Genomic DNA, 26,753 nt, shown 5'->3' with positions numbered 1-26,753 from the left:
GAGGGACAGGTGTGTGCAGCGACAGGTGTGTGGAGGGACAGGTGTGTGCAGCGACAGGTGTGCGCAGCGACAGGTGTGTGCAGCGACAGGTGTGTGGAGGGACAGGTGTGTGCAGCGACAGGTGTGCGCAGCGACAGGTGTGCGCAGCGACAGGTGTGCGCAGCGACAGGTGTGTGGAGGGAGCTCCAGGTGTGTGCAGGGAGATCAGGTGTGTGCAGCGACAGGTGTGTGCAGCGACAGGTGTGTGGAGGGAGCGACAGGTGTGTGCAGCGACAGGTGTGTGCAGCGACAGGTGTGCGCAGCGACAGGTGTGCGCAGCGACAGGTGTGTGGAGAGAGCTCCAGGTGTGTGCAGGGAGATCAGGTGTGTGCAGCGACAGGCGTGTGCAGCGACAGGTGTGCGCAGGGAGCGACAGGTGTGCGCAGCGACAGGTGTGCGCAGCGACAGGTGTGCGCAGGGAGCTCAGGTGTGCGCAAGGAGCTCAGGTGTGTGCAGCGACAGGTGTGTGCAGGGAGCTCAGGTGTGTGCAGCGACAGGTGTGTGCAGGGAGCTCAGGTGTGTGCAGCGACAGGTGTGTGCAGGGAGCTCAGGTGCTCTGCTAGCTCATCACAGGCTGCAGGCAGCAGGTGCTCCAGTGAAGGGTGAAACACCTGAGTGAGTGGGAGCCTGGGTCAGACTGATTAATACAGCCGCCGGCAGGTTTTACCTGAAGCTTTAACAGTAATGAAAAGAGAAAGCTGCCAGGTTCCAGGGCAGGTATGCAGGTATGCTCCTCAGCAGCGTTCTGTAGTGACTTCCTGTATCTCTGTGTCTGGCAGCGAGCGCATCAGCATGCGGCAGTCCCAGGTGGACAAGCTGTACGCCGGCCTGAAGGACCTGTCTGAGGAGAGGCGAGGCAAGCTGGACGAGAGGCTCCGCCTCTTCCAGCTCAACAGGGAGGTGGACGACCTGGAGCAGTGGATCGCTGAGCGGGAGGTGGTGGCCGGGTCGCACGAGCTGGGCCAGGACTACGAACACGTGACGGTAGGAGGCCGGAGAGCCGCACCTGCTCCGGTTCTGCTGCTTCAGGTGGAGCTCACCGACGGCCTGTGCTTTCAGATGCTGCAGGAACGATTCCGGGAGTTTGCGCGGGACACGGGGAACATCGGGCAGGAGCGGGTGGACGGCGTGAACCGGCTGGCGGATGAGCTGATAAACGCCGGCCACGGCGACGCGGCCACCGTGGCGGAGTGGAAGGACGGCCTGAACGAGGCCTGGGCGGACCTGCTGGAGCTCATCGACACGCGGACACAGATCCTCGCCGCCTCCTTCGAGCTCCACAAGTTCTACCACGACGCCAAGGAGATCCTGGGACGCATCGCAGACAAGCAGAAGAAGCTGCCGGAGGAGGTGGGCCGGGATCAGAACACGGTGGAGACGCTGCAGAGGATGCACAACACCTTCGAACATGACATCCAGGCGCTGGGAACGCAGGTGAGACCGCCGTAGACCTGCAGACGTCTGCTGAGCAGAGCTCCGCCCACCTTCAGTCGGAGGAGAGTCACCGGCTTTCTGACCTGCAGGTGAGGACGCTCCAGGAGGACGCCGCTCGCCTGCAGTCGGCGTACGCCGGAGACAAAGCCGACGACATCCAGCGGCGGGAGGGCGAGGTGCTGGAAGCCTGGAGGAGCCTGCTGGAGGCCTGCGACGGACGCAGGATCCGCCTCCTCGACACCGGAGACAAGTTCAGGTTCTTCAGCATGGTGCGGGACCTGATGCTCTGGATGGACGACGTGATCCGGCTCATCGAAGCCCAGGAGAACCCCAGGTAGGCCCGCCCTCTGCAGGACGCCCGCTGCAGGACGTCCGCTGCAGGACGCCCTGCTGCAAGACGTCTGCTGCAGGACGCCTGCTGCAGGACGCCCTCTGCAGGACGCCTGCTGCAAGACGTCTGCTGCAGGACGCCTGCTGCAGGACGTCTGCTGCAGGACGCCCTCTGCAGGACGCCCTCTGCAGGACGCCCGCTGCAGGACGCCCTCTGCAGGACGCCCTCTGCAGGACGCCTACTGCAGGACGCCCTCTGCAGGACGCCCTCTGCAGGACGTCTGCTGCAGGACGTCTGCTGCAGGACGCCTGCTGCAGGACGCCCTCTGCAGGACGCCCTCTGCAGGACGCCCTCTGCAGGACGCCCTCTGCAGGACGTCTGCTGCAGGACGCCCTCTGCAGGACGCCCTCTGCAGGACGCCCTCTGCAGGACGGCCGCTGCAGGACGTCTGCTGCAGGACGTCTGCTGCAGGACGTCTGCTGCAGGACGCCCTCTGCAGGACGCCCTCTGCAGGATGCCCGCTGCAGGACGCCCTCTGCAGGACGCCCTCTGCAGGACGCCCTCTGCAGGACGCCTGCTGCAGGACGCCCTCTGCAGGACGCCTGCTGCAGGACGCCCGCTGCAGGACGCCTGCTGCAGGACGCCCTCTGCAGGACGCCCGCTGCAGGACGCCTGCTGCAGGACGTCTGCTGCAGGACGTCTGCTGCAGGACGCCCTCTGCAGGACGCCCTCTGCAGGACGCCCGCTGCAGGACGTCTGCTGCAGGACGCCCTCTGCAGGACGTCCTCTGCAGGACGCCCGCTGCAGGACGTCTGCTGCAGGACGTCTGCTGCAGGACGCCCTCTGCAGGACGCCCTCTGCAGGACGCCCGCTGCAGGACGTCCTCTGCAGGACGCCCTCTGCAGGACGTCCTCTGCAGGACGCCCGCTGCAGGACGTCTGCTGCAGGACGTCTGCTGCAGGACGTCTGCAGCAGACGTCCTCTGCAGGACGCCCTCTGCAGGACGTCCTCTGCAGGACGCCCGCTGCAGGACGTCTGCTGCAGGACGCCCTCTGCAGGACGCCCGCTGCAGGACGCCCTCTGCAGGACGCCCTCTGCAGGACGCCCGCTGCAGGACATCCTCTGCAGGACGCCCTCTGCAGGACGTCCTCTGCAGGACGCCCGCTGCAGGACGTCTGCTGCAGGACGTCTGCTGCAGGACGTCTGCTGCAGGACGCCCTCTGCAGGACGTCCTCTGCAGGACGCCCGCTGCAGGACGTCTGCTGCAGGACGTCTGCTGCAGGACGCCCTCTGCAGGACGCCCTCTGCAGGACGCCCTCTGCAGGACGCCCGCTGCAGGACGTCCTCTGCAGGACGCCCGCTGCAGGACGTCTGCTGCAGGACGTCTGCTGCAGGACGCCCTCTGCAGGACGCCCTCTGCAGGACGCCCGCTGCAGGACGCCCTCTGCAGGACGCCCTCTGCAGGACGCCTGCTGCAGGACGCCCTCTGCAGGACGCCTGCTGCAGGACGCCCGCTGCAGGACGCCTGCTGCAGGACGCCCTCTGCAGGACGCCCTCTGCAGGACGCCTGCTGCAGGACGCCCTCTGCAGGACGCCTGCTGCAGGACGCCCGCTGCAGGACGCCTGCTGCAGGACGCCCTCTGCAGGACGCCCGCTGCAGGACGCCCTCTGCAGGACGCCCGCTGCAGGACGTCCTCTGCAGGACGTCCTCTGCAGGACGTTCTCTGCAGTCAGACTGATGGAGGTCTCTGTGGTTCCAGAGACGTGTCGTCGGTGGAGCTGCTGATGAACAACCATCAGGGCATCAAGGCGGAGATCGACGCCCGCAACGACAGCTTCACCGCCTGCATCGAGCTGGGCAAGGCGCTGCTGGCCCGCAAGCACTTTGCTTCTGAGGAGGTGAGCTCACTGCATCCGGACTTTAACTAGGCCGTTCAGAAGTGGACCTGCTGACGGTTACTGGGCAGAACCCGGCCAAGTCTGACGTCTGCAGCCAGAACCGTTCCAGGCTGGCAGAGACGCTGTTCCTCGTCTGTTCTTCAGACTTCATGCTCCCTGACAGGTTCTGTCAGGGGGGGGTCAGAGAGCAGGGCGCTGTGAGGTTCCTAGTTCAACTCCCACAGACTCCATGTTCCCAGAGAGTCACTGGGATGTATGTTGCTTTGACAATAAAGATTATTAGGTTTCTTGATAATTTTACCAAAAATGATGACCAGAGGAGATTTGTCAGGGTGTGAATAGTTTTTATGGCTCTGCCTGGCAGCTCCTGGCAGCTCCTGGACTCACCGCCGTTCTCTTCCCTGTGGCTCAGATCAAGGAGAAGCTGCTGCAGCTCACCGACAAAAGGAAGGAGATGATCGATAAGTGGGAGGACCGCTGGGAGTGGCTCCGCCTCAGTAAGATGCACTTCCTGTTTAGCCTCCATACCAACCAGTGTTGTAGTACTTGAGTCCGAGACTCAAACTCGAGTCCGAGTCATTAGCTAAATTTAGAGACTCGTGACTTGACTTGGACTTGAGCACTGATGACTCGAACTTGGACTCGGACTCCTACATTCAGATCATTCTGACTTGGAAATTGAGAAAAAGACTCAACTTTTTTTTATATCATTAGGCTATAATTTTAATATGTCATTAGAATATTATTTGGTGTATGATTTTAATATCTAAATGGCGCGGCGGTGGCCAATAGGCCGGAGTGCGCTTGGCTGCGAGGGCCGATCGACGCCGCTTGCGGCTTTAACATCCTTCATATGCGGCCTATCAGCGTACCTCGAGTCGCTGTTGCGCGTTCCATAACAACAATGTTTAAAAACCATGGTTAGGAGACGTCTTAGACTTGGAAAAAGCGGTAGTTTTACCGAGTAAAACCAGGGTAACTACAGCGAAAGAGTTATTAGTGCAATGGAATGTTACTGATTCATGTCATACATCACACGTCAATAGTGACTCGACTCGGACTCGACTCAGATTTTTTTTTTAATGACTTGGACTTGACTCGGACTTGAACACTGGTGACTCGAACCTGGACTCAGACTCGAGGCATAGTGACTTGACTACAACACTGATACCAACCAATCAGGTTGCCGCTCTAATCCTCCTCCTCCTCCTCCTCAGTCCTGGAGGTGCACCAGTTCTCCCGGGACGCGGGCGTGGCCGAGGCCTGGCTGCTGGGCCAGGAGCCCTACCTGTCCAGCAGGGAGATGGGGCAGAGCGTGGACGAGGTGGAGAAGCTCATCAAGCGCCACGAGGCTTTCGAGAAGTCCGCCGCCACCTGGGAGGAGCGCTTCTCCGCCCTGGAGAGGCTGACCACGGTGAGCAGGCGAGGTGAGGCGGGGGGAGACGGTGGGGGGGGGGTTCTGATGATGGTGACGGGTTGTCCTGTTTTCCAGCTGGAGCTGCTGGAGGTGAGGAGGCAGCAGGAGGAGGAGGAGAGGAGGAGGAAGCCTCCGACCCCTGAGCCGGCTCTGGTCCAACAGGACGACGCTCAGCAGCAGAGGTGAACTTCCTAAAACACAGACAGGGACCGGGTCACATCAGGGGGCTCGGTTCCTTAGAGAACCTGGTTCTCCAGAACCAGGTTCTCTGAGGAACCTGGTTCTGAAAGTCTGGGCTGCTTTACAGCTCCATGTGGAGGCAAAGCTGAAGGTTTCAACACAAAGTAACTGGACCCGATTCCTTGCTATCCAGTCCCCTTTAGAAGGGAGGGAAGAAGTCCAGCTGGTTCTGAAACATCTGAGGTTCCCCTCTTGGTGTCATTCCATAATGACAGTTGTTCCACATTTATTTCCATAGAACCTTTAAAAACATCACAAGCTGAGCAGAGCTCTCTAAATCAGATAAACCAGACAGTAAAGCAGAGGATCCACTTCAGAGACAGCCTGGTTCTGATGAACACTTCTTCTATGGTTCCATCACAGCCTGTGGTTTCCAACATTAACACTGGACCTCAGTGATGAACCCAGACCAGTTCATACCTCCTTAGCTCAGCCTTCAGGACGGGTTCTTTGCAATTCGCAGATGGTTCTGGACTTTAGGGGTTCTTGCTTGTAGGTCTAAAGAACCAGTGAGTCAGATAATTAGTTCCCATTCATTCTCTGTACTTTTCATTATTTACAGTCTTCTTATCGGCGATATCTCCCAGATAGGTACACCTGGTCTGGCTACCAGAACGCCAGACCAGGTGTACCTTCTATGAAGAGAAAAATTAAAGAGAACAAAAAGTTGAAATAACAACAAACAATGCAGAATGGAGAGCAGTAGGAAAACTCAGCAGAGAGAGAGAAATATACCCTGATGTCCTCCAGCAGCCTAAGCCTATAGCAGCATAACTATAGAGGTAGCTCAGGGTAACATGAGCCACTCTGACTAGAAGAAGCGTTTGATGTCATCAAGACACGACTGCAGTCGAAGTAACTGATTGGATTCAAAACTCGAGTCAAGACAAACCTTCTTGACAAAAGTTCTGCTACAGTCCAGATGTTGCAGTGCGTAATGGAGAACCCTGCATGGTCCAGTCATCTGTTAGCACCGTAGACGAAGGTTCTAATGTGATGAAGCAACAGCTTTTCCTGACGCTTCATCACATCTGCTGGATGTTCTGCACACGTCTCTAGACCTGCTGCCCCGGGTTGACCCGTGTTCAGCTTAGAGAGTGACGATGGTTCTGACCCGGTGAAATATTCAGAACCATTTGGATTTGGCCACAGCCTCATCTCCACAGGTCCAGTAGGTGTTTCTGTTACCTTCCTAAGTCCTATAGGACTTCCTGTTTTCTGTCCAATCAGAGCCCAGAGTGCAGACAGACTTATTCACCTCTGGACCTGAAGGTTCTGTTTAACCTGTCGGACCTTCTACAGAAAGCATGGTCGACAGGTACAGAGCTACATGTGAGGGCACCAGAAGGTTCTGATGCTCCCAGCTCCAGATTTATTCTGATCCGACGTCGTTCTTCCAGCACTCAGCGTCAGAGAACCGTTCCTGACAGGGTTCCTCGGTAAAAGGTGGAACCATCATCTCTCTCTTATGTGTCATTTTGTGCCTGCTGCTGGTTCTGTTGCTGGTTCTGCTGCTGGTTCTGCTGCTGGTTCTGCTGCTGCAGGTGGGGGATCAGTAATAAATAGCAGAAATAATGAGCTCAGTCATAGCAGCTAACGAGGACAAGCAGACCCTGTGGACGCGTGTCTCTCGTTCTCCTTACTGTTAACGAACTTTAAGCCCTTCGTGTGTCTTTCTCCTCCAGCGCCATTAACCACAACGGACTCCCGTCGGATCAGGACCAGGACTCCCCTCAGGTCAGTGCTACTCCTCCTGGTTGCTTTGCCTCAGGTCGGTCTGCAGGGGGCGCTGTATTACTTCACAGAAACAAAATGGCTCTTCAGAATAAGAGCCCAAACATTCTCGTTCCAGAGTTCTCTCACTGAAAGCTAATTATGAGGCAGAACCTGGTACTGGTGTCCCTTTTTAAAATGTCCTGCTGAAACGTAGAGTAGAACACTTAGTTCCACACATTAAAGTTCTGCATAGGTTCTGGTTCAGAACAGCCACCTGTGTGGTACACGCGTGTTCTGAACCGAACAGTATCAGTCCATGTTGGTGTATTGTTACACCCTTTCCTCTGGTTCTTGTTTCCATTTTCAAACCCTAAACCAGAACCGGCCCAGCTCTGATCAGGTTCTATTCAATTCAATTCAATTTTATTTATATAGCGCCAATTCATGAAACATGTCACCTCAAGGCTCTTTCCAAAGTCAGCTTCCATCAGATCCTCCAGGTTGGTGAGAAAGTTTCCTCTCTAAGGAAACCCAGCAGGTTGCATCAAGTCTCTCCAAGCAGCATTCACTCCTCCTGAAAGAGCGTAGAGCCACAGTGGACAGTCGTCTGCATTGTTGATGGCTTTGCAGCAATCCCTCATACTGAGCATGCATGAAGCGACAGTTTTCTTCCAGCAGTTTAAATCAGAATAAAATTACAGATTTTAAGCTACTTTAACTTTATTAAAGCAGCACCGTGTAACTTTTAGCCACCTGGTGGCCGCTGGCAGCACTGCACCGCTGCCAAATGAAACAGCTTCCTGTCATATCGGTTCTGTTCTGTTGTTACGTCAGTCTGAGCTCAGGGTAACCTAGAATGGGTCATGTGACCTAAAGCGCTGCTCTAGGTCACATGACCCTCTCAAGTTACATAGGCGAGCAACAAGGGCTGAATATTGACCAGGAAACTCCTTTAATATATCTCAAACTAAGCTAATAGTTGAGTCAGAACTGACATGGTGCTGCTTTAAAATGAAATATATTTAATATAATCACTACAAACTTTTTTATCTGTTTTAAAATCCGTTCCCTTCTGATTGATCCGATCTGAACTGGCAGGATGCTGTGGATGGCGGGACTCTGGTCAACGGGATTGTTGAGCGCAGCTCCAAGGAGCCAAGCCCCGCCCACTCGCCGACCTCGGCCAGGAAGGCTAAAAACAGCCAGTCGTCCACTCTGCCCACCAAGAACCAGGACTCACCCTCGCTGCTCGAAGGCTTCCTGCACCGCAAACACGAGTGGGAGGGGCACAACAAGAAGGCCTCCAACAGGTGAGACCTGTCTGGCTGTCTGGCTCCGCCCTCTGACGGCACATCACCTGACCCCTGCTGCTCCCTGATTGGCAGGTCCTGGCACAATGTGTACTGCGTCATCAGCAACCAGGAAGTGGGCTTCTACAAGGACAGCAAGGCGGCGGGTCAGGGCGTGCCGTACCACGGCGAGCTGCCCGTCAGCCTGAAGGACGCCGCCTGTGACGTCGCCTCCGACTACAAGAAGAAGAAACACGTCTTCAAGCTCCGGTGAGGATGAGACCAGAACCGGGCCCAGACCAGAACCAGTAACAGCCGGTAGTCTGCGGTCTCTGTGATGTTCGGTCCATAAACGTTCTAACAGAACTAGCTAACGCTAGCTTCAGTCAAGACACAACTCAGTTCAGAACCAATTGAAACCTTTCCACGCTTTATTTGCTTAAATGTGAGTTTTAACGTTTAGATACGATGCTAAATTCTGTAGTGTTCTTTAAATGTATATTAATGTCTTACTTGTTGTCTTAGCTCCTTTGTTCTCCTGTGAAAAATGATCGTTGAACGATCTTCTGTATGAATGCAGCTCTAAAAATGTATTGACCTTGCCCTAGAACCGGTTTAAACCGGTTTGTGCCTGTTCAGTTCAAACTAACTGAAACAGGCACAAACCGGTTTAAACCGGTTGCAGTTTAACGCTAATATGACCCACAGACGGTGAGCTGGGCTCTTATTGGTCGTTCAGAGAGTAAACGCTGTTCTGCCCGACTGAACGGGTCAGAGCCCACTAACTGACCATCAGAACCGGAAGGTCCAAACGAACCAACTTCCTCCATCGATCTGAACTGTCCTTGCTATTCTTCTTTTCTTCCAGAGTCTCCGATGGAAATGAGTTCCTGTTCCAAGCCAAAGATGAAGTGAGTTTCCCGTTTCCCTGAAGTAAAACAGGAAGTGTCCGAAACAAAAAAAAATCCAACCAGCCATCTTCAGAGCAGATTTTAACCGACAGCTTCTCGTGAACTTCCACCAGAGTTGACCGTTCAGATAAATATCCAGATCTGCTTTCATGTGGTGTGAACATGTTTCCTGTCCTCCGTCGCCCCCTGCAGGAGGAGATGAGCACCTGGATCCAGGCCATCCTGAACGCCGCCACCGCCGCCGCCGAGCGCCCGGACCTCCAGGGCAGCAACCCCGGCACTCCATCCACGGGGCGCGCTCAGACGCTACCGGCCACCGTGTCGCTCACCACCGAGTCCAGTCCCGGGAAGAGAGAGAAGGACAAGGAGAAGGAGAAGGAGAAGCGCTTCAGCCTGTTTAGCAAGAAGAAGCAGTAGAAGAAGAGCCACGAGGCGGCGCGCTGGTGGAACTGGACCCGGCGCTCCAAAGCAAAACGCATCCTGACCCGCTTTGGAGCGCCGATCCATATTCAGGTTCCGTCAGCTTTAATGAGATCCAAACTGCACATCCAGAACTTCCCCGATACCGTCATTAAGTCTGACATCACTTCCTCAGCTGTTCACCTCTGCTACAGAACCGACCCGTGACTGGGATCCAGGACTTCCTGCAGAACACCTTCTGGATCCCAAAGTGAGATCCAGAATTGGCTCTAGCAGAACTAGTCCCAGAGAAATGTCCAGCTTTGGTTCTGCTGCAGAACCGACGCCAGACCAAGATCCACACAGTTTTTTGTAAACCTGATCTAACAGCAGGACAAAAAACGATTCTGATGCAGGACCCAATGTAGATCTAAAAACTGGTTCTTGCAGAATTGATCCCAGACCAGAACCTAAAAATGGTTCTGCTGCAGAGCTGATCCAAACTCGGATGTAAAACTGGTTCTGCTGCAGAACCAAGCAGTGGCTGGAATATAAAACTGCTTTTGCTGTGAAACTAATCTGAGTCTGGGCTCAGAATCTGGTTCTATCTGAGACCCGATCAAACACTGGGATCTAAAACTGGTTCTGAAACCATCTCAGCAGCAGAACACAGCAGAACACTCTGAACAATAGGAATTATTCCAGGTCCACTGATCAGACAAATCAGAACCATGTTTACTAAACTTTAGCAACCAATGAGCAACTGCTGCTGCTGCTGATGTCACTGGTGATGTCACAGTGACCGACCAATTGGAGAGGTGGATAACTGATGAGGTTCTGGGGAACTGAAAGTTTCACCGCCGTCGGCCCATGTTGTCGGTTCTGAATGTTTCTGATTCTGTTCTGTTGTCGTTTGTTTCTTCTCGCGGTCGGAGAGGCGCCGCTCTGCTCTCTGATTGGTCAGAGCCGCGCCTCTTTCTGCCGGCCTCTGATTGGTTGTTGTTTTTGGTTAATGCTGACAAAAGGAGCACTTGGCCTTCCTGGTTCTGATTTTCCTGAACTTATTTTTGTATTTTTGTTTTTTCCTCGGTTCTGAAGGGACGTTGCTGAGAAACTGGACCAACTTTTTACGGCTTCCGAGTTAATCTTTTATGTTGAGTGTAAAGATGTTCACCTGCATGCATCACGTAAGCTCACCTGACCCGCAAGCTTCTTCTTCTTTGGTTCCGTCGCTCGCTCTGCGTCAGCGTATCCGTAATGTAGCGAACATGTATGGAAGTTCGTGGTTCTGCACAATCCGAGCTGCATCACTAGGATTGACCTATTTAAAGCTTTTCTCATGTATGAAGCTGCACCTGTTAAAGCTGCCAACTCATTAAAGCTTTTAAACTATGACCTCACTTCCTGTTCTGTGATGTCATTTCATCACATTTTGTTGAATTCACTCAAAAACATATTTCCTTTTTTTAAGTTGTTTTAATTCACAATAAAGTTCTCTGATTTTATTCTATTTTTTACTTTCTCAATTAAATTCCTCAAAACACTGAAACTTATTTTCCTTCATGTTTTATTTTTTCCCGTATAACTTATTTTATTGTGACTTTTCTTTCGGATATTAAACATTTTATCAATAATTCAGCCTTTTTTCTTGAATTTCTTTCTTGGGGAAGCTTCAAAGTTGAAGTGGGTTTTTTTTTTCAGTTTAACTGAATATTTTCTTCAAGCTTTATACATTTTCAGGGATTTCTTTTGTTTTACTGTTGCTTTTATTTGCAATATTTAGCTTTTCAGTTATTACCCTTCCACAGTTGCTTGAGTCGTTTTATTTTTTGTACATTAAAAGCTAAAGAAATTAAATGTAATTAAGTTTAGCTGTTTTACAATAGAAAGTAAAAGAAATGGTGAAAAATAAACGTGATTAAAAATCTTAATGTAAAACATAGAAATATGAACAGATGACAATTCAGTTAAAATTAACATTAAATTAAAATGTCATTGCATTCACGTTTGTTATAAGTAAAATATTTTCTAAAGATGGTATTGATAGTAAATTACTTGGTTTGAGCTGGAACGTTTTGACGATTCGTGTCTGTTTAAAAATGAAAAGATCAGAAGCTGATGCTCACACCTGATTGGCTCAGAGCGAAACCTACAAAAGGAAGAAAAAATAATTTAAAAAAAAGGAGATTAAAATGTCTAAATGTCACCAAAGGAATAATTCACAAAATATATCCCACATATCACCGTGCGATGCAGGCCACACGATGGCTAGTCTGGTCGCAGCCCGCTTCCACACTTTGTGGATGTCGAGTCATCCCCAGTTATGACCGCCTAGTCATGATAACTGGGGATGAGGGTGAATGCCATCTTCATCATCGTCCTCATTCGTTCCTTCTGGGTCATCCTGGTTCATGTCCCCTTTATTCTCCTCTCCACAGCTCCACCACATCCCCCCAGCACAACCTGAATATTTAGCTTGCTAATGAAATATTTAATTTGGCTATTGGTATTAAGTCAAGTACTATTATTTTAACATTATGATGGAAGCCTATACCATCATTACCTTTATAATTATCCATGTGGGCTGGATATTCTAAGTTTAACAGAAAGGCTTTAATAGACCATTGCATGCAGGGATTCAAAACATTATATTCAACCTGCTTTGTAATCCAGGGTGGGATACGTTTGCAATGTGGAAACAGAGAGGCTCTCCTCTCTGCTCTGACTGCAGGCGGGTTTCAGGACGAGGCAGCAGCTGCCTGTGAGAGACCGCTAGGAGCAGGAAGAGGCTCACAGCAGCTATTTTATATAAGCTAAATGTGATTTAACTTTTATACATAAAATTACAAATACACTCACTCATATTGTTCATCAATCCTTTAGTGAGACAGCAAAGACAACCAACACTAGATGGTCGTACGCTAGCTGGCAGAACGTAATTGTATCGTCTGCATTTCCAGCATTCTGATTGGACGATCTGAGCTTGGGGCCGTAGGATTTGTGCCCCACAGCCGTCACTGAGAGCGTACTGGGCATGCTCACTGCGATTTCAGATGTTCATTGTTTAAACAAACGTTGGTGGGTCGGCCCCGATAACAAGACGAGGATTTAGCTACTGAGCTGTGAGTTTTCTGCCAGACTTAGATATATAGACACAAATGTTTACAACTGAATTTTATTGGTAAGAGAACCTGTCTTTTTTTATATATATATATATATATATTACTCTATAAAAAACGATCCTGTCCCACTGATTATTGTGAACATAGAGCTCCACAGCGCCATCTGGTGGAGCTCCACTGGCCCCAAATGCAGAGACGCCACAGTTTGTTTCATATCAGGTATCTGACATCAACTTCTGTCAGTTTATTTCAGATTCAGTATGTTTTTTTAAAGCAAACAATATCTGTATTAATCATTAACGCCACTTTTTAAAATCTGACAGCAGGTGAGCAAAGCGTCTCCTGAAAAGCTTTCATCCTTCAACTACTTTTCTCTCAGGAGTTATGGAGGGTCAGCGAAACAGCGCCCTCTAGAGTCACAGGATTTCACAGGTGAGAGGAAATGGTGGAACACCTGTCGGCCATAGAAGGAGCTCCAACACGTCTTCTCTAAAGCAGCAGCAGCGTTTCCTTCATTCCTCATCAGCCTCCATCTACAGATGCTGCTGCTTTTCAGCAGAAGCGCCTCCAGCAGCTCCTCCATCGGAGCATCAGTTAATCTGGGCTCGACCTCATGGTCTGGAAAAAGCTGCAGACATTTACCTGGACCACTGACACCTGGCTGGACGCATGGAGCCAGGACGCTCTCAGTAGGAAATTCTGCTTTTGTCAAACAGCCCTCAGGAACCATTCCCATCAAACCACCAGTTCGGCTCAGCTGGACCTGTACTGACAAGAAGGCATACCAGCAGAACCGGAACCAGTAAAGGTCCAAGGTGTGCGCAGCGTCTCACAGCTCACAAAACACTATAGCTCCCAGAATTCACCGCGCAGAGCTGATTCAGATCCCCCGCTGCGCTAAAACCGCACCTGAGCTGGAAGCGCGCACAGGTGGCGCCAGTCAGACCGGAAGTGGGAGGTGGTCACCAAAGATAAATCCTCATAATACCAAAAAAAAAAAAAGCTTCCCAGGTGGATGGAGGTTAAAGGAGGTGTGGTTTGGAGAGGCCAAGGATTCAAACGCTCACCCAGGTTACTAAACGATGGGGGAGCAGGACTGAAGGGAAGTGGGCCACTGGAACCAGAGATGGAACCAGAACCTCAGAACTCCCTTCAAATAGGAGGAAAATGGAAGAAAATGGAGTCCCTTGATTCAATCAGTAGTAATAATAATAATAATAATAATAATAATAATAATAATAATAATAATAATAATAATTAATAATAATTGTAGTGGCGATTGTTTGTCAAACCAAACTTTCAATAAAAGTTCCTCCAGCCACTAAGAGGCAATGGGGTCCAGATTCCATACGCAGGCAAAAGAAGCTGTGATGTCCAACTTTGTTGATTGTTCAGAAAGGTTTATTTGTGTTTCCTTTCAGCCACAATTACAGACTTCAAACTTTCCTTTGTTCTCATTCTGTCAATCACACTCTGCTCTCTTGCTCTGGTAAAAACCATAGGCCCCAAACCCAAATGCCTTGCTGGTCCTTTACCAGGCCCCTATACTTATAGAAAAGTGGACTAACCCACATGACTTCCTGTCTAACTCAAAGAATGAATAAGAAGAAAAAATAAAATAAATAAATAAATAAATAATAAAACAAAAAATTAAACAAAATCCACAATTATTAACCTGCAAATAAATACTGTAAATAATACAAAAAATATACATTTAAGAACTATCTAACAAAAATTCAAATGAATAAAGAAATCAAGAATAAATAGCTCCAACACCCCGGCCCCTAATTGTGAATACTGTCACAATTACTTTAAAAGGAAAAGGAGCTATTCCTTCAAACATGTCCTCAATTCCTCAGGGTGATGCTTCCAGTAGCAACAGAAGTTTGGTCACAGGTCTTTCCAACAAACTGGTCTTGGTTTGCAACTGCACGGAACGCACCAAGCCCTGTCCGTCCTGGTTTACAGTCAAAACTTTGGCCATCATCCATGATCCTCTTGGAGCTGTAGAGTCTGTTTCCACCTTTTCCTGACATAAAGATCCTTTTGATTGAACAATCCTGGTGGCAAAACTGGTTTGTTTTTCATCAACAACAAGTGATTGGGGGTGAGTGCCTCAAGATCATTTGAGTCATCTGAAACTTTAGTAATGGGTCTGTCGTTTAATATAGCTTCAACTTCACAAAAGACTGTTTGAAGCCCTTCATCATCCAAAACTTGTTCTTTAAGAACTGAGACTAAAATACTTCTTATGGAACGAATCAGACGCTCCCAAACTCCACCTTGGTGAGAGGCTGCTGGGATGTTAAAGTTCCATTTGATTCCGTCCTGCACAAAAGCATTTTGAATTTTAGCATGGTTCAGTTCAGCCAAACTCTCTTTCAACTCTCGATTTGCCCCAACAAAATTTGTGGCATTATCAGACCTGATGGTTGAAACTGGGCCTCTTCTACAGATAAACCTGCGGATTGCATTTATACAGGAATCTGTATTGAGGGTGTAAGCAATTTCCAGATGTACTGCACGGCTGGTAAAACAAGTGAACAGAACTCCATACCTTTTCAGGAGACTTCGTCCTCTTTTAACACTTACAGGACCAAAGTAATCCACTCCAACATTTGTGAAAGGAGCGGTGGCTGGCAGAACTCTTTCTTCTGGCAGATCTGCCATCTTTTGTTCAACAAACTTTCCTCTGTTACGTTTGCAAACAACACAATGAGAGATGATTTTTCGGGCAGCTGAATTAGCATTTATTATCCAGTATTTTTGTTGTAATCTTGACAGCATATGAGCTCTTCCTGCATGTCCCAACTGTTGATGAATATGGCGTAAAATCAGGATAGATACATACATATCCTTTGTCAAAATTACAGGATGCTTTGCTTCAACAGGCATGGCTGTTTTACTCAACCTGCCACCCACTCTGAGGACCCCAGCATCCAATACTGGGTCAAGTTTGTATAGAGAACTTCTCATGGATACTGCTTTAAGCCCACTGTTGATTAAAGCAATTTCAGTTGTAAATTTCTGCTGTTGTGCAAACCGAACAATAGATAGTTCTGCCTTGGCCAAGTCTTCAGGAGTCAGATTTTCTTTCTTCAGAGTGGTCTTGAACCTTTCCATCTGCTTTTCCAATTCTTTCTTTTGATTTCCTGGATTATTGTTATTCAGATCTGCAGCAGCAAACTTTTTCCTTTTCTGTTGCAACAACATCAAGATGTTCTTCAGCTTTAAAAACCAGGCAACAGAGGTTTTAAGCTTTGTCCAAGATGAAAAATAATGAATCAGATAGTTTGTAGCATTTTGTGATTCATTCACAATAACACTCACTGTTAGGTCCCTTTTGACCTCTGGATCATCTGCAGAAATTGCATGGTGATCCACATCCAGTTTAGGCCATTCCTCTTCTGATCTGTGGAGAAATTCAGGCCCATGTATCCACCTCCTGCATTTGAGGAACTCCTCAGCTCTCATACCTCTGGATGCATCATCTGCAGGATTCTCCTTGGAGGAAACATATCTCCACTGATTCACGTCTGTTGCTTCTCGGATGACAGAGATTCTGTTTGCAACAAATGTGTGAAATCTTCTGGTTTCACTGGAGATGTATTTTAGTACCGTTGTACTATCAGTCCAGAAAACAGGTTTTTCCAACTGTATTTGCAGCTCCTTTTGCAACAGTTTATTCACTCGGACAGCAAGAACAGCAGCTGTCAGTTCCAACCTGGGGATTGTTGTTTGCTTCATAGGAGCAACTCTTGCTTTTCCTAGAATAAAAGCAACATGTGAAATGTTATTGTTTTCCAGTTTTAAATATGACACTGTTCCATAGCCATCTTGACTTGCGTCAGAGAAATGATGAAGTTGTGCTTTGTCTGGTTTTCTAATGCAGCTTGGTTTGATGCAACGGTCTACTTTAAAGCTGGATATCAGCTGGAGATCCTCCAGCCAATCAAGCCACTTCCTAGAAAGAGAATGGGGAATAACTTCATCCCACTTCAAATTCTGTCGACAAAGATCTTGCAGTAACAGTTTAGCTGGCATACTGAAGGGAGCCAGGATTCCCAAAGGATCATACAGCGAGCTAACTACAGACAAAATGCCCCTTCTGGTGTGTGGGCGGTCCTGCACAGATGTTCTGAACTTGAACTCATCAGTTTCAATGCTCCACTGTAAACCCAGTACTCTCTCAACTGGAAGTTGATCTTTATCCAAGTCCAGACTTTTAATTTCTTTTGCTCTCCTTTCCTCTGGGATTGACATGAGCACTGTGCGGCTGTTGCTTACCCACTTTGAAAGCATGAATCCTCCTTTAGAGCAAAGCTCTGTCAGACTCTTCACCATGTGCACTGCATCCTCTTCTGTGGGAACAGATTTTAAACAGTCATCCACATAAAAGTTATTTTTGATTGCATCAACCACTTCAGCTGGAAACTGTTGTACGTTATCATCAGCAGTTCTTTGCAGAGCATAATTTGCACAGCTTGGTGAAGACACTGCTCCAAATAAATGAACCAACATCCTGAACTCCTGTGCAGGTTTTGAAGTGTCACCATCTTTCCACCACAGGAAACGGAGAAAGTTGACATGTTTCTCAGAGACATACACTTGGTGAAACATGGCATCGATGTCAGCCATTAGTGCAACAGGTTCTTTTCTAAATCTGATGAGAACTCCAACCAGAGAGTTTGTGAGGTCAGGTCCCTGCAGAAGCTGACTGTTCAGTGATGCTCCTTTATAAGTTGATCCACAATCAAATACAACTCTTAACTTGCCTTTTGTGGGATGATGCACTCCATGATGAGGAATGTACCACAGTTGTCCATTACCTTTCTGTAGCTCATCTGCTGGTACAGCCTCAGCATATCCCTGTTGCAGCATGTTGTTCACACATGCAGTATATTCCTCCTTGTACTCAGCATCCTTTTCAAATCTCCTCCTGAGGCTCTGGAGGCGCTGCTCTGCAACACAGATGTTATTTGGCAAGCTGGGACTTTCACTCCTGAAAGGTAAGTCAATATGATAATGACTTCCAACAAGTTTTGTTGAGTTATTAACAATCTTCATAAAATGCAAATCCTCTCTAGACATTTCAGTTTTCTCCTCTGATGATCTTTCATTAAAGTCATGATTGTACTGATTGACCAGCATTTCTTTAAGATACTCCACAGAGATCCTGTTGGCTGTTACAGCAGTGCAGATATTTTTATTTCTGCTGTTTCCACTGCGCAGAGGACCATTTATGACCCAGCCAACTTTAGTTTTTACAGCATAAGGCCCACCATCCACACTGTTTATCACCTCCCAGGGCTCTAAAACATTTGAAGAATCAGTTCCTATCAGTAGCTCCACATCTGCATTGATGTTATGAAGCTGTACAGGTTTAAGATGAGGCCACTGATCAATGTCCTTTTGCTGGGGAATATTCAGTGTAGAAACTGGCATAGTCCTTTGAGTCAAAACATCTGGCAATGCTATGAAGTCATTTGTTTTCAATTCAGAGATTTCCAAACCAGACACAACTTGTACATTAACAATCTTATTTTGATTCATTGTTCTCAGCAGAACATTTGTCCTTTTGCCCTTTAAGTTCAGACTTTTTGCCAGAGTTTCTGTACAAAACGTACCTGAACTTCCTGGATCAAGAAATGCATACGTTTGTACAACTTTGTTGCTCTTTTGACTTTTAACTTTAACTGCAACAATAGAAAAAACAGCATCATCATTATGACCGGCCCCAATATGCCCACATGTCTGAGTGGTTGCAGTTGAGAAGTTGACATGAGACCTTGTTGTCTGTTGGATTTGTTCTGAAGAGGCTCCTGGCTCCTTTTGCTCAATGTGAAGAACCCCTGGATGATTTTGGTGACACACGTTGCAATCCAAACGACTCCTGCAGTCTTTGCTTGTGTGACCAACTTTCAGACAACCGAAACAAATCCCCTTTTGTTTAATGAAGGTCAACTTGTCCCGATGCATTTTTGCTTTAAACTGCATACAGTTTTCCAATAGATGATTTCTTTGTAAACAAAACAAGCAGCTGTGAAGAACAGTAGACTTGGTCTTGTTTTCAGTTGACTGAGTTCTGGCTTCTGGAATTGTGCTGACATTAGTGGCAAAACTGCTTCCTCTTTTCCTTTGCTTGCTGGAACTTGAAGCTTTAGAGTTGCTCACAGTTGGTGGGTCTTGGATGTTGCCAAACACTGGATCTGAGGCTGCTTTTACTTCTTTTACTATGAAAGCAACCAGATCAGTGAACAACGGTCTGTGGCCATTTTTTTCCTGCAGCTCAAATGCCGTAACTCTCCATTTTTCCCTCAGTTTGTATGGGAGTTTCATGACGATCATTCTCATATTTAAAGGTAAATCCAACTCTTTCATGTGAACAATTTGTTGTGTTAAATTCGAACAACCTTGAAGGAAAAGAGAGAATGATTGAAGACTTTTCACATCATCACCTTTTATCGGTGTCCAACTCATAATCTTCTCCATATATGCAGAAGCAATTTTATTTTCGTTTCCAAAATGTTCTTCAAGAAGATATTTGGCTTTAGAATAACCTTGATCAGAAGGTAAGTGCTGACAGCTATGCACCAGATCTTTAGGCTGCCCCCTAGTGAACTGCTCTAAGAAGTGCAAACAGTCACTCGAGTTGTCAGTTTTAGCTTCCACTCCGTTCTCAAAAGCATTCATAAATGATCTGTACTGCAGGGGGTCCCCATCAAACACAGGGATGCTTCTGGATGGGAGAACAGACGATAAGTTTTGTTTTACAAGTAAGGCAGTGATGTCATTTTGTCTTTGCATGATGTTCACCATGTCATTCTGACAGTCCTCGGTCAAAGAAGGAAATTGCGTTTGCTGTGTTGCTCGAGTTGAAAAATCAACTTTTACTCTCGTCTGGTCATTTTGAAATTGTTTCTGCCTCTGTTTAGGTCTAACGACAGGAGCGTCAGATGAAGGATTTGCTCTTTCATTCGGAACAAACTCATTAACACGAGGATTTAACAGGGGCCTGTCCTTTACTTGGGCTCTGTCAAAATAAGAGTTCATGCCATCGGATTGTTTAGAACCAGCAACTGAATTCATATTTAAAACATTAAGTTTTGCATTAGTTGCTGCCAACTCTGTTTCCAAATCTAATTTTTCTTTTTCTCTTCTCAGTTTTTCCTTTTCTTTTCGCAGTTCTTCCTCTTGAGTTTCGATCAGATGTCTTTTGTCCAACGCGGCAAATCTCTCCATGAGCGCTGCCTTTTCAGCCGCGGCTTTAATGCGTGCAGAGGAGGTAGATGAAGTCCGAGACTGCTGTGAAGATGTTTTTGAACGTGGCTTTACACTTGAAACATTAGAGACACTGTCTTCCGGGTTTATTTCATCCTGATCAGCAACAACCTGATCATCATCAACATTTTTCTGTTCAGTATATGGATATCCTGCTTCATGCAACCAAACCTTTACATTGTCCATAAAATCAGAGAATGCCGTCAACTTGGTCTGAAAATACACAGCTTGTCTTTTCACTTCTTCTTCTGGTAATGGCAAGCTTAAAAAGGATTTATGTAAATCGGTTGCATCTTGATAGCATTTAATAAATTTGACAAAGTCAGAAGACACTTTTTTAACATTTTCTCGTGACGTCATTGATGCGGAGATTTTCTCCATAAATTTTGAAGCTTGCTTACACTTTAAACTTCGGCTTTCTTGACATGTTTTTATGTAAAACTCCAAACCCTTTTGTGTGAATTTGATGTTTCTTTTCTCTTGCGGCATCTGAGTGTCATCTTCTTTGCTCTTTACATCAGACATTTTTAGCGATCCTTTTGCTTATTTCAAACATTCAACAACAGCATAATCCACAAGGAATCCACAGGATAAAGCACAAACGTGTCTCTTTGTTTAAAGAGGTTGATTCGTATGAACAAACATTTCCATGATGGGCGTCGGCACACGTCTTAATCCAATTAAGCGTCAACTTGTCACATGAAACTCATCTCATCAGTCTTTGCAGTGAAATAATGTCTTTAAACTCCAATAGTTTCACCGTTTTCCTTTACAGCTTAAACAATATTTCCACGTACCAGTTTGATGAATGAGTGACGTGTCAATCCAGGCCTGACGCAGCAAGTCGCTTGATTTCAACAAAGATGATCCAAAACCTTTTGTTTGATGGTAATCCTTGAGATCCATAAATCCAACATGTCCATTGATGAGGGATTATTCCTTTTGGTCCACGAGCTGGTTTCTAACTTGATCCAAGGGGAGGTTTTTACTTGTTGTAGTGGCGATTGTTTGTCAAACCAAACTTTCAATAAAAGTTCCTCCAGCCACTAAGAGGCAATGGGGTCCAGATTCCATACGCAGGCAAAAGAAGCTGTGATGTCCAACTTTGTTGATTGTTCAGAAAGGTTTATTTGTGTTTCCTTTCAGCCACAATTACAGACTTCAAACTTTCCTTTGTTCTCATTCTGTCAATCACACTCTGCTCTCTTGCTCTGGTAAAAACCATAGGCCCCAAACCCAAATGCCTTGCTGGTCCTTTACCAGGCCCCTATACTTATAGAAAAGTGGACTAACCCACATGACTTCCTGTCTAACTCAAAGAATGAATAAGAAGAAAAAAAAATAAATAAATAAATAAATAATAAAACAAAAAATTAAACAAAATCCACAATTATTAACCTGCAAATAAATACTGTAAATAATACAAAAAATATACATTTAAGAACTATCTAACAAAAATTCAAATGAATAAAGAAATCAAGAATAAATAGCTCCAACAATAATTAATAATAATGTTTGGCGGCCAGGTTAGGAAGCTTCAGCGGCTTTTATTCTGAAATTCCCCAGAGGAAGACCTGCTCGCTGGTTTCCGGCTTGACTCGGCCAGGGATGCCTGAGACTCCCGTTAATATTCCACCTTGCTTCTGATTTCGGGTCCAATGGGCTCTCCGGGTCCGTCGGCACCGCAGGGGGAGTCTGCCCGGCGGCCTGCTGCAGCGGCACCTTTCGGTTCGGGCCGCGGAGCCGCTTTGGAGCGACTGGGTCAGATTCTGGTTCTGTAATCTGCGGATTTCAGGCTGGACAGACGGCGCAGGGATTTTCTCTTATTCCAGCCTTTGCGGACTTAAATCATTGGAATTAAATGTGCAAATTCTGATCGGGTTCGTGTCCACCGCTGATTCGACCGGACCAAGACCCAGTGGACCCAGTGGGCTGATCCGGTCCGCTGAGGATGCTCTTGTCCGGATTACTGATCCAGGAACAGCTGACAGAGCCGCTGACGGACTCCGACCTCCAGCCGGACCCTGGTTCTGCAGGAACTGGTTCTGCAGGTCTAAACTGGGTTTCATGAGAACCGGGTTCACACCAGAAAGATAGAAAACCTGACAGACACTTTAAACATAGCTGCTCAGGATTGTAATAATAAAATATTATTTCATGATTACCTGAAAAATCTGGATTTATGATGAATACATTGACAGAAATTACATTTAAATACTGAATATAAATTACCTCTTAATTGTTTATTGATATGACAAACCTTTACTTTCACACCAAAGCCTTGCAGAGGTAATAAATGTGAGCTTTGACCTTCTGAATATGAAACTATGCAAAACAGCTTCTTGCCTCAGAACCAGCTTCTTCCAGGGAACCCGGAAGGTTCTGAAGGAACTCTGGAAGTTCTGAAGGAACCACACAGACTCTAAAGGAACGGTGATTTTAAATGGGAGGATTTGATGAGCGTTTCTGGGTTTCGTTTTGCTCCAATCAGGATGCTACAGAATGGAATTATGGGAAGTGTAGTTGGATGTTGCTCAGTTAAAAGAACTACAGAGAGGGACTACAGCTCCCAGCATCCATAGCAGCAGCGGCAGGCTGAGACTGAAGGTGCTAAGGACTTGCTGAAGGCTGCAGGAACCCGGGATGTCGGATAAAACGGCGCCGCGCTGCCAGCTGCGGCTGGAGTGGATCCACGGCTACCGGGGCCACCAGTGCCGGAACAACCTGTACTACACCGCCGGGAAGGAGGTGGTGTACTTCGTAGCCGGGGTGGGCGTGGTCTTTAACACCCGGGAACACACCCAGAAGTTCTTCCTGGGCCACAATGATGACATCATCAGGTGAGGAGGTGTGGTCTAAAAGGCCGTAGAGGAAATTTGTCTTAACAGCACTATAAGCTAATATTAAAAAAAAATGTTTACTAAATTTGTACTTTTTCAGTTTCAAAGCGCTACAATATAAAAATGACAAAAAATAGAGCAGAGTCCTGTCATGAAACTGCAGTCTGTGGTGGGGGGTGTTAGACCCAACCTTATCCCAAACCCAGAAGGCCCGGTCGCCCCGGGGGCCAGTTTAGTCCTGGGGGGTTACAGCTGGGAGGAATGAGTGAACCATACTGGAACCACATTGGTCTCTGAGCAGTTCTTTAAGGCGGAGCGTTGCTGCAGACGGACTGGTGGTGAAAAGGGAAACTTTGTATTCAACGCTGGGAGTGATGGGAAGCTAGTTGGGGGGGGGGGGGGGGTTCAAGGATTGGGTGATGTTATTTAAACAAAGACCCCCATGGGCTTTACAGACATCCTGTACTCGTCACATCTTTCTGTACAGGAGTACATACCATCTTCTTCTATAACTATTCTTCATGGTCGTTCACGCTACATGCAGCAATTTTCCGTGTGTGACGTCAATCGTCTCTTCAACCATTTGCGTACTGCCTCCCTGTGTTTTTGGAGAATGCTTGCAGCTACGTCTAATACAGATGTTTACAGCTCTTCTGTGGGCTCTGCCCAGTCCGTACTGACCTGCGTGACACGCCTACGTGGAAGAAGTGGGCAGCTTATAGCGCCTGGGGAGCGGTCTTGCTCAGAGACCCATTATGGCAGTCTGTGGGATTTGAACCGGGTACTCGCACCATTCTCACACCCAGGCACACTGCTCTAACCACTAGGCCACCAGTCCAAGATCGCGGCCCACGGGTCACCACCAACCTGTCCACGTTTCTCAGGATGTTTAGGTGCTACTGGCCCTTTTCTTTGACAGCTGTCAGGCTTTCAGGTTGAGAGGAGGGGGTATGGGGCAAAGCTCCATGGACCGGGACTCAGTCCTGGGAAGGCCACCTTCAGGACTGGATCGTCTGAACACTGGTGCGTGCTCTACCGCTGCACCACCACATCGCCCCTCTACACGTTTCTAACAGACTTTCCCCTCTCAACGACACACCCACTGAGAAGCCGACCCTGGTGATAGGCAGCTCCATAATAAGAAATGTGGCACTAAAGAAACCAGGGACCATAGTTGAATGCCTACCAGGGGCCAGAACGGGCGACATAGAATCTTACCTAAAACTGCTGGCTAAGGATAAGCGTAAATACAGTAAGATTGTTATTCACGCTGGCGGTAATGACACCCGATCACGCCGATCGGAGGTCACTAAAGTTGGTGTTGCTTCGGTTTGTGAGTTTGCTAAAACTATGTCGGACTCTGTAATTTTCTCTGGTCCCCTGCCTGATCTGACCAGTGATGACATGTTTAGCCGCATGTCATCATTCAACCGCTGGTTGTCTAGGTGGTGTCCAGAAAACGACGTGGGCTACATTGATAACTGGAGAACTTTCTGGGGAAAACCTGGTCTGATCCGAAGAGACAGTGACCTTCCAACTCATTGTGTAGTCAGTTCAGAACCTGCCGATAGTCTGAGTTTTATGTTTTCTTCAGTCTGATAGTGATCAGTGATAGGCTAAGGTTTAGATTTTCAAACGTTAATTCGCTGCTTCAGATGAAAACAGAGCAGTAGACAAATATGACAGATTTCTGTCCTTCAACAGAAGCTGAAGAGTCAGAAAGTGCTTGCAGAAGAGAAAATAAACATCCTGCCTGCTCAGCTCAGAGGGACCTTGATGTCAGGAGCCCACAGAGTTAGCATCATGACAGTTCGTCAGGTCATCAGCACGCAGGAACAGCTGCTGACACAGACGTTTGCTGAGTTGTGATTGGCTAGCATGGCTGTTTCCAGATGAGCAATGCAGCAGACTCGCTGATGCTGGTGTCCTGCAGGAACACCTGTCTTACTGTGTACTTGGTGCCTCAGCAGGACCGATTCTGGTAGAACCGCTTCATGGGAATGTGGGAACCATTCCTAACAAGTCAGAATCTCATTGTTTGGTCCTCACTTTTCTTCCTTAGAAACCTTAGTCTACCTTTTAGGACTAAGATGTCTGTTAGGTTTAGGTCAGGATGAGCTATGTACGGGTAAAGTTCGGCTTAGGGTCGGGTTCAGGGTAAGGTACCAGAAATCAAGGTGCTCAGAGAGTATTTAAAGAAGGATGTGAGAGCGGGGCTGAGACAGCCCAGTGAGCATGCACACCCTGTGTCACAGTCCCTGCAAGCTATCCATGGATCTGGACCCTGAAGGCATCACTGAGCAGCCTCAAGGTTCCATACTGCATCCAGTGGAGAGAAGATGAATTACTCATCAGGACATCATTAACAGATAAAATGTTATTAAATTACATCCCAGGATTCTAGAGCCACTTTTCTGATATCAGGGGATTTTAACCATGCAGACCTGTCCTCCACCCTCCCCATGTCTAACCTATGTGACCTGCCACACTAGAAACCATAAAACACTGGACTTACTGCATGTAAACTGCAAAGAGGCATACAGTTCATCACCCCTCCCTCTCCTTGGGGACTTAGACCATAACCTAGTTCACCTTCAGCCAATGTACAAACCCCTGATGAGAGAACCAGTTATAACACACATGTTGAGGAAATGTCTGAGGAGGCCGAAGAAGCCCTGAGTCTGGTCACGCTGTTGTAGAGGTGGAAAAACCTTGAATAAGCAAAACATGTGAATTAAACATCACAGTCAAAATCACTACATTCAGGAATAGTTAAATAGATGTTAACTATTTCACCTTCTCCCCCATTTTTTTGTCTTTGCTTTTCAAGATAAGACACATAAGAGGAGATTTTACTCCTTCCTCGATCCAACGAGACCTGCAACAAATAAACGCCCCTTTGCTTTTTCAGACACCTCAATTCATTGAGATCATAGAAAGTTACTTTTTTAAACTTCCTCCACAGATAGTTTGGTTTTAGCACACTGTGTTATACCATTAGTGATTTCTCTCTGTTTTTGTTTTTAACTGGGAGACATATTTATTTAGTCTCACACTAAATTTAAACCATTAAATCAACTCAGTGCTTCATTAGATTTTTTTACAAAATGCGTAATTTTCTAAAAGTTGTTTAATTTCCACACACGATTACGTTTACATTTGTCATTACTTAAAGAAGCAATAAGCAAAATTTAATTATTTCAAATAGAAAGAAATAAAAAATAGTTTTCTGACGAACTAAACCTATCGTTGTAGACGGACTATGGTTAAACCTCACACACCGTCTCTCTGAGTTGTTCTCCTTTCTCTTGTTTACATTGCCGGGCCGGCCGGGCGTGCACATAGGTGCACAGCTGTCCCCTCCCTGCCCATAAAATGCAACCGCCTGGCATAAAATGGTGGCGAGCACGCCCATTGGATCGAAACGTTCTATTGCTAACAGCTTTATAAACTTATGAGTTACTTCTTCACCAGAAGAGTGTTCCTCTGAGAAGTGATTCTGTTCTGCTGAGTTTTTATCCTTCACTAACAGGCTCAGAGGAGCCGATAGGGGACGAGGGGACATGGGTGCTGGAGGAGGTAGGGAGGCGTGGCTTGATGCACGTCTTGTTTTGGTCTACAGGCGGCGCTCAGGCTCCACCTAGTGGTGAAAAATCACTTATTGCTCCTTTAACGAGACGGATATTGTAATTGAACATATCACACTTAGATGCAGTATTTATTAAATTACTGGGTATCAACCACTAACCTATCATTGTGCATTATTAGAGGAATTAAACCAGTTAAATAGTCTTTTAGAAGGATTTATCATCCTCCAGTAATCAGTCAAGCATAC

At 47.4% G+C, this 26,753-nt stretch overlaps 3 protein-coding genes across 4 annotated transcripts in view; 2 read left to right on the top strand and 1 right to left on the bottom strand.

The window, feature by feature from the left end:
* Positions 1 to 11,185, top strand: part of LOC105920174 (spectrin beta chain, non-erythrocytic 1) — a 37,567-nt gene extending 26,382 nt beyond the window's left edge. For both annotated transcript variants that reach the window (XM_036137706.1, XM_036137707.1), the window contains 12 exons: positions 819 to 1,023; positions 1,099 to 1,473; positions 1,563 to 1,807; positions 3,565 to 3,703; positions 4,116 to 4,200; positions 4,921 to 5,117; positions 5,196 to 5,302; positions 7,046 to 7,097; positions 8,175 to 8,386; positions 8,462 to 8,635; positions 9,234 to 9,276; positions 9,469 to 11,185. In XM_036137706.1, the coding sequence (XP_035993599.1) occupies positions 819 to 1,023; positions 1,099 to 1,473; positions 1,563 to 1,807; positions 3,565 to 3,703; positions 4,116 to 4,200; positions 4,921 to 5,117; positions 5,196 to 5,302; positions 7,046 to 7,097; positions 8,175 to 8,386; positions 8,462 to 8,635; positions 9,234 to 9,276; positions 9,469 to 9,693 (2,059 nt within the window). In that variant the 3' untranslated portion in view covers positions 9,694 to 11,185. The remainder of the gene's footprint in view (positions 1 to 818; positions 1,024 to 1,098; positions 1,474 to 1,562; positions 1,808 to 3,564; positions 3,704 to 4,115; positions 4,201 to 4,920; positions 5,118 to 5,195; positions 5,303 to 7,045; positions 7,098 to 8,174; positions 8,387 to 8,461; positions 8,636 to 9,233; positions 9,277 to 9,468) is intronic.
* A 2,995-nt stretch (positions 11,186 to 14,180) lies between these two features.
* On the bottom strand, positions 14,181 to 16,857 carry LOC118563248. The gene is made up of 3 exons (XM_036137705.1): positions 15,355 to 16,857; positions 15,223 to 15,258; positions 14,181 to 15,125 (listed from the first exon to the last, which is right to left on the bottom strand). The coding sequence occupies exons 1-3, from the start codon at positions 16,839 to 16,841 to the stop codon at positions 15,059 to 15,061; spliced, it is 1,590 nt and encodes a 529-aa protein (XP_035993598.1). The 5' UTR covers positions 16,842 to 16,857; the 3' UTR covers positions 14,181 to 15,058.
* A 4,791-nt stretch (positions 16,858 to 21,648) lies between these two features.
* LOC105920164 (echinoderm microtubule-associated protein-like 6) overlaps positions 21,649 to 26,753 on the top strand; it is a 40,724-nt gene continuing 35,619 nt past the window's right edge. Inside the window, 1 exon segment of the mRNA XM_036137704.1 lies at positions 21,649 to 22,918. Coding sequence (XP_035993597.1) covers positions 22,722 to 22,918 — 197 coding nt within the window. The 5' untranslated portion in view covers positions 21,649 to 22,721.

This window comes from Fundulus heteroclitus, chromosome 5, assembly GCF_011125445.2.
Source record: "Fundulus heteroclitus isolate FHET01 chromosome 5, MU-UCD_Fhet_4.1, whole genome shotgun sequence".
Taxonomy (NCBI): domain Eukaryota; kingdom Metazoa; phylum Chordata; class Actinopteri; order Cyprinodontiformes; family Fundulidae; genus Fundulus; species Fundulus heteroclitus.
The sequence above is the reverse complement of the archived record's forward strand: the minus strand, read 5'-3'. Positions and strand labels throughout refer to the sequence as shown.

Excerpts from the sequence above, each read along its gene's own strand:
- LOC118563248 (XM_036137705.1), bottom strand. The coding sequence starts at position 16,841 with ATGCCAGCTAAACTGTTACTGCAAGATCTTTGTCGACAGAATTTGAAG. Across the intron at positions 15,259-15,354 it reads GGACGAAGTCTCCTGAAAAG|GTTTATCTGTAGAAGAGGCC; the intron begins GTATGGAGTTCT and ends TGCAATCCGCAG. Across the intron at positions 15,126-15,222 it reads GGCCCAGTTTCAACCATCAG|GACGGAATCAAATGGAACTT; the intron begins GTCTGATAATGC and ends GCTTTTGTGCAG.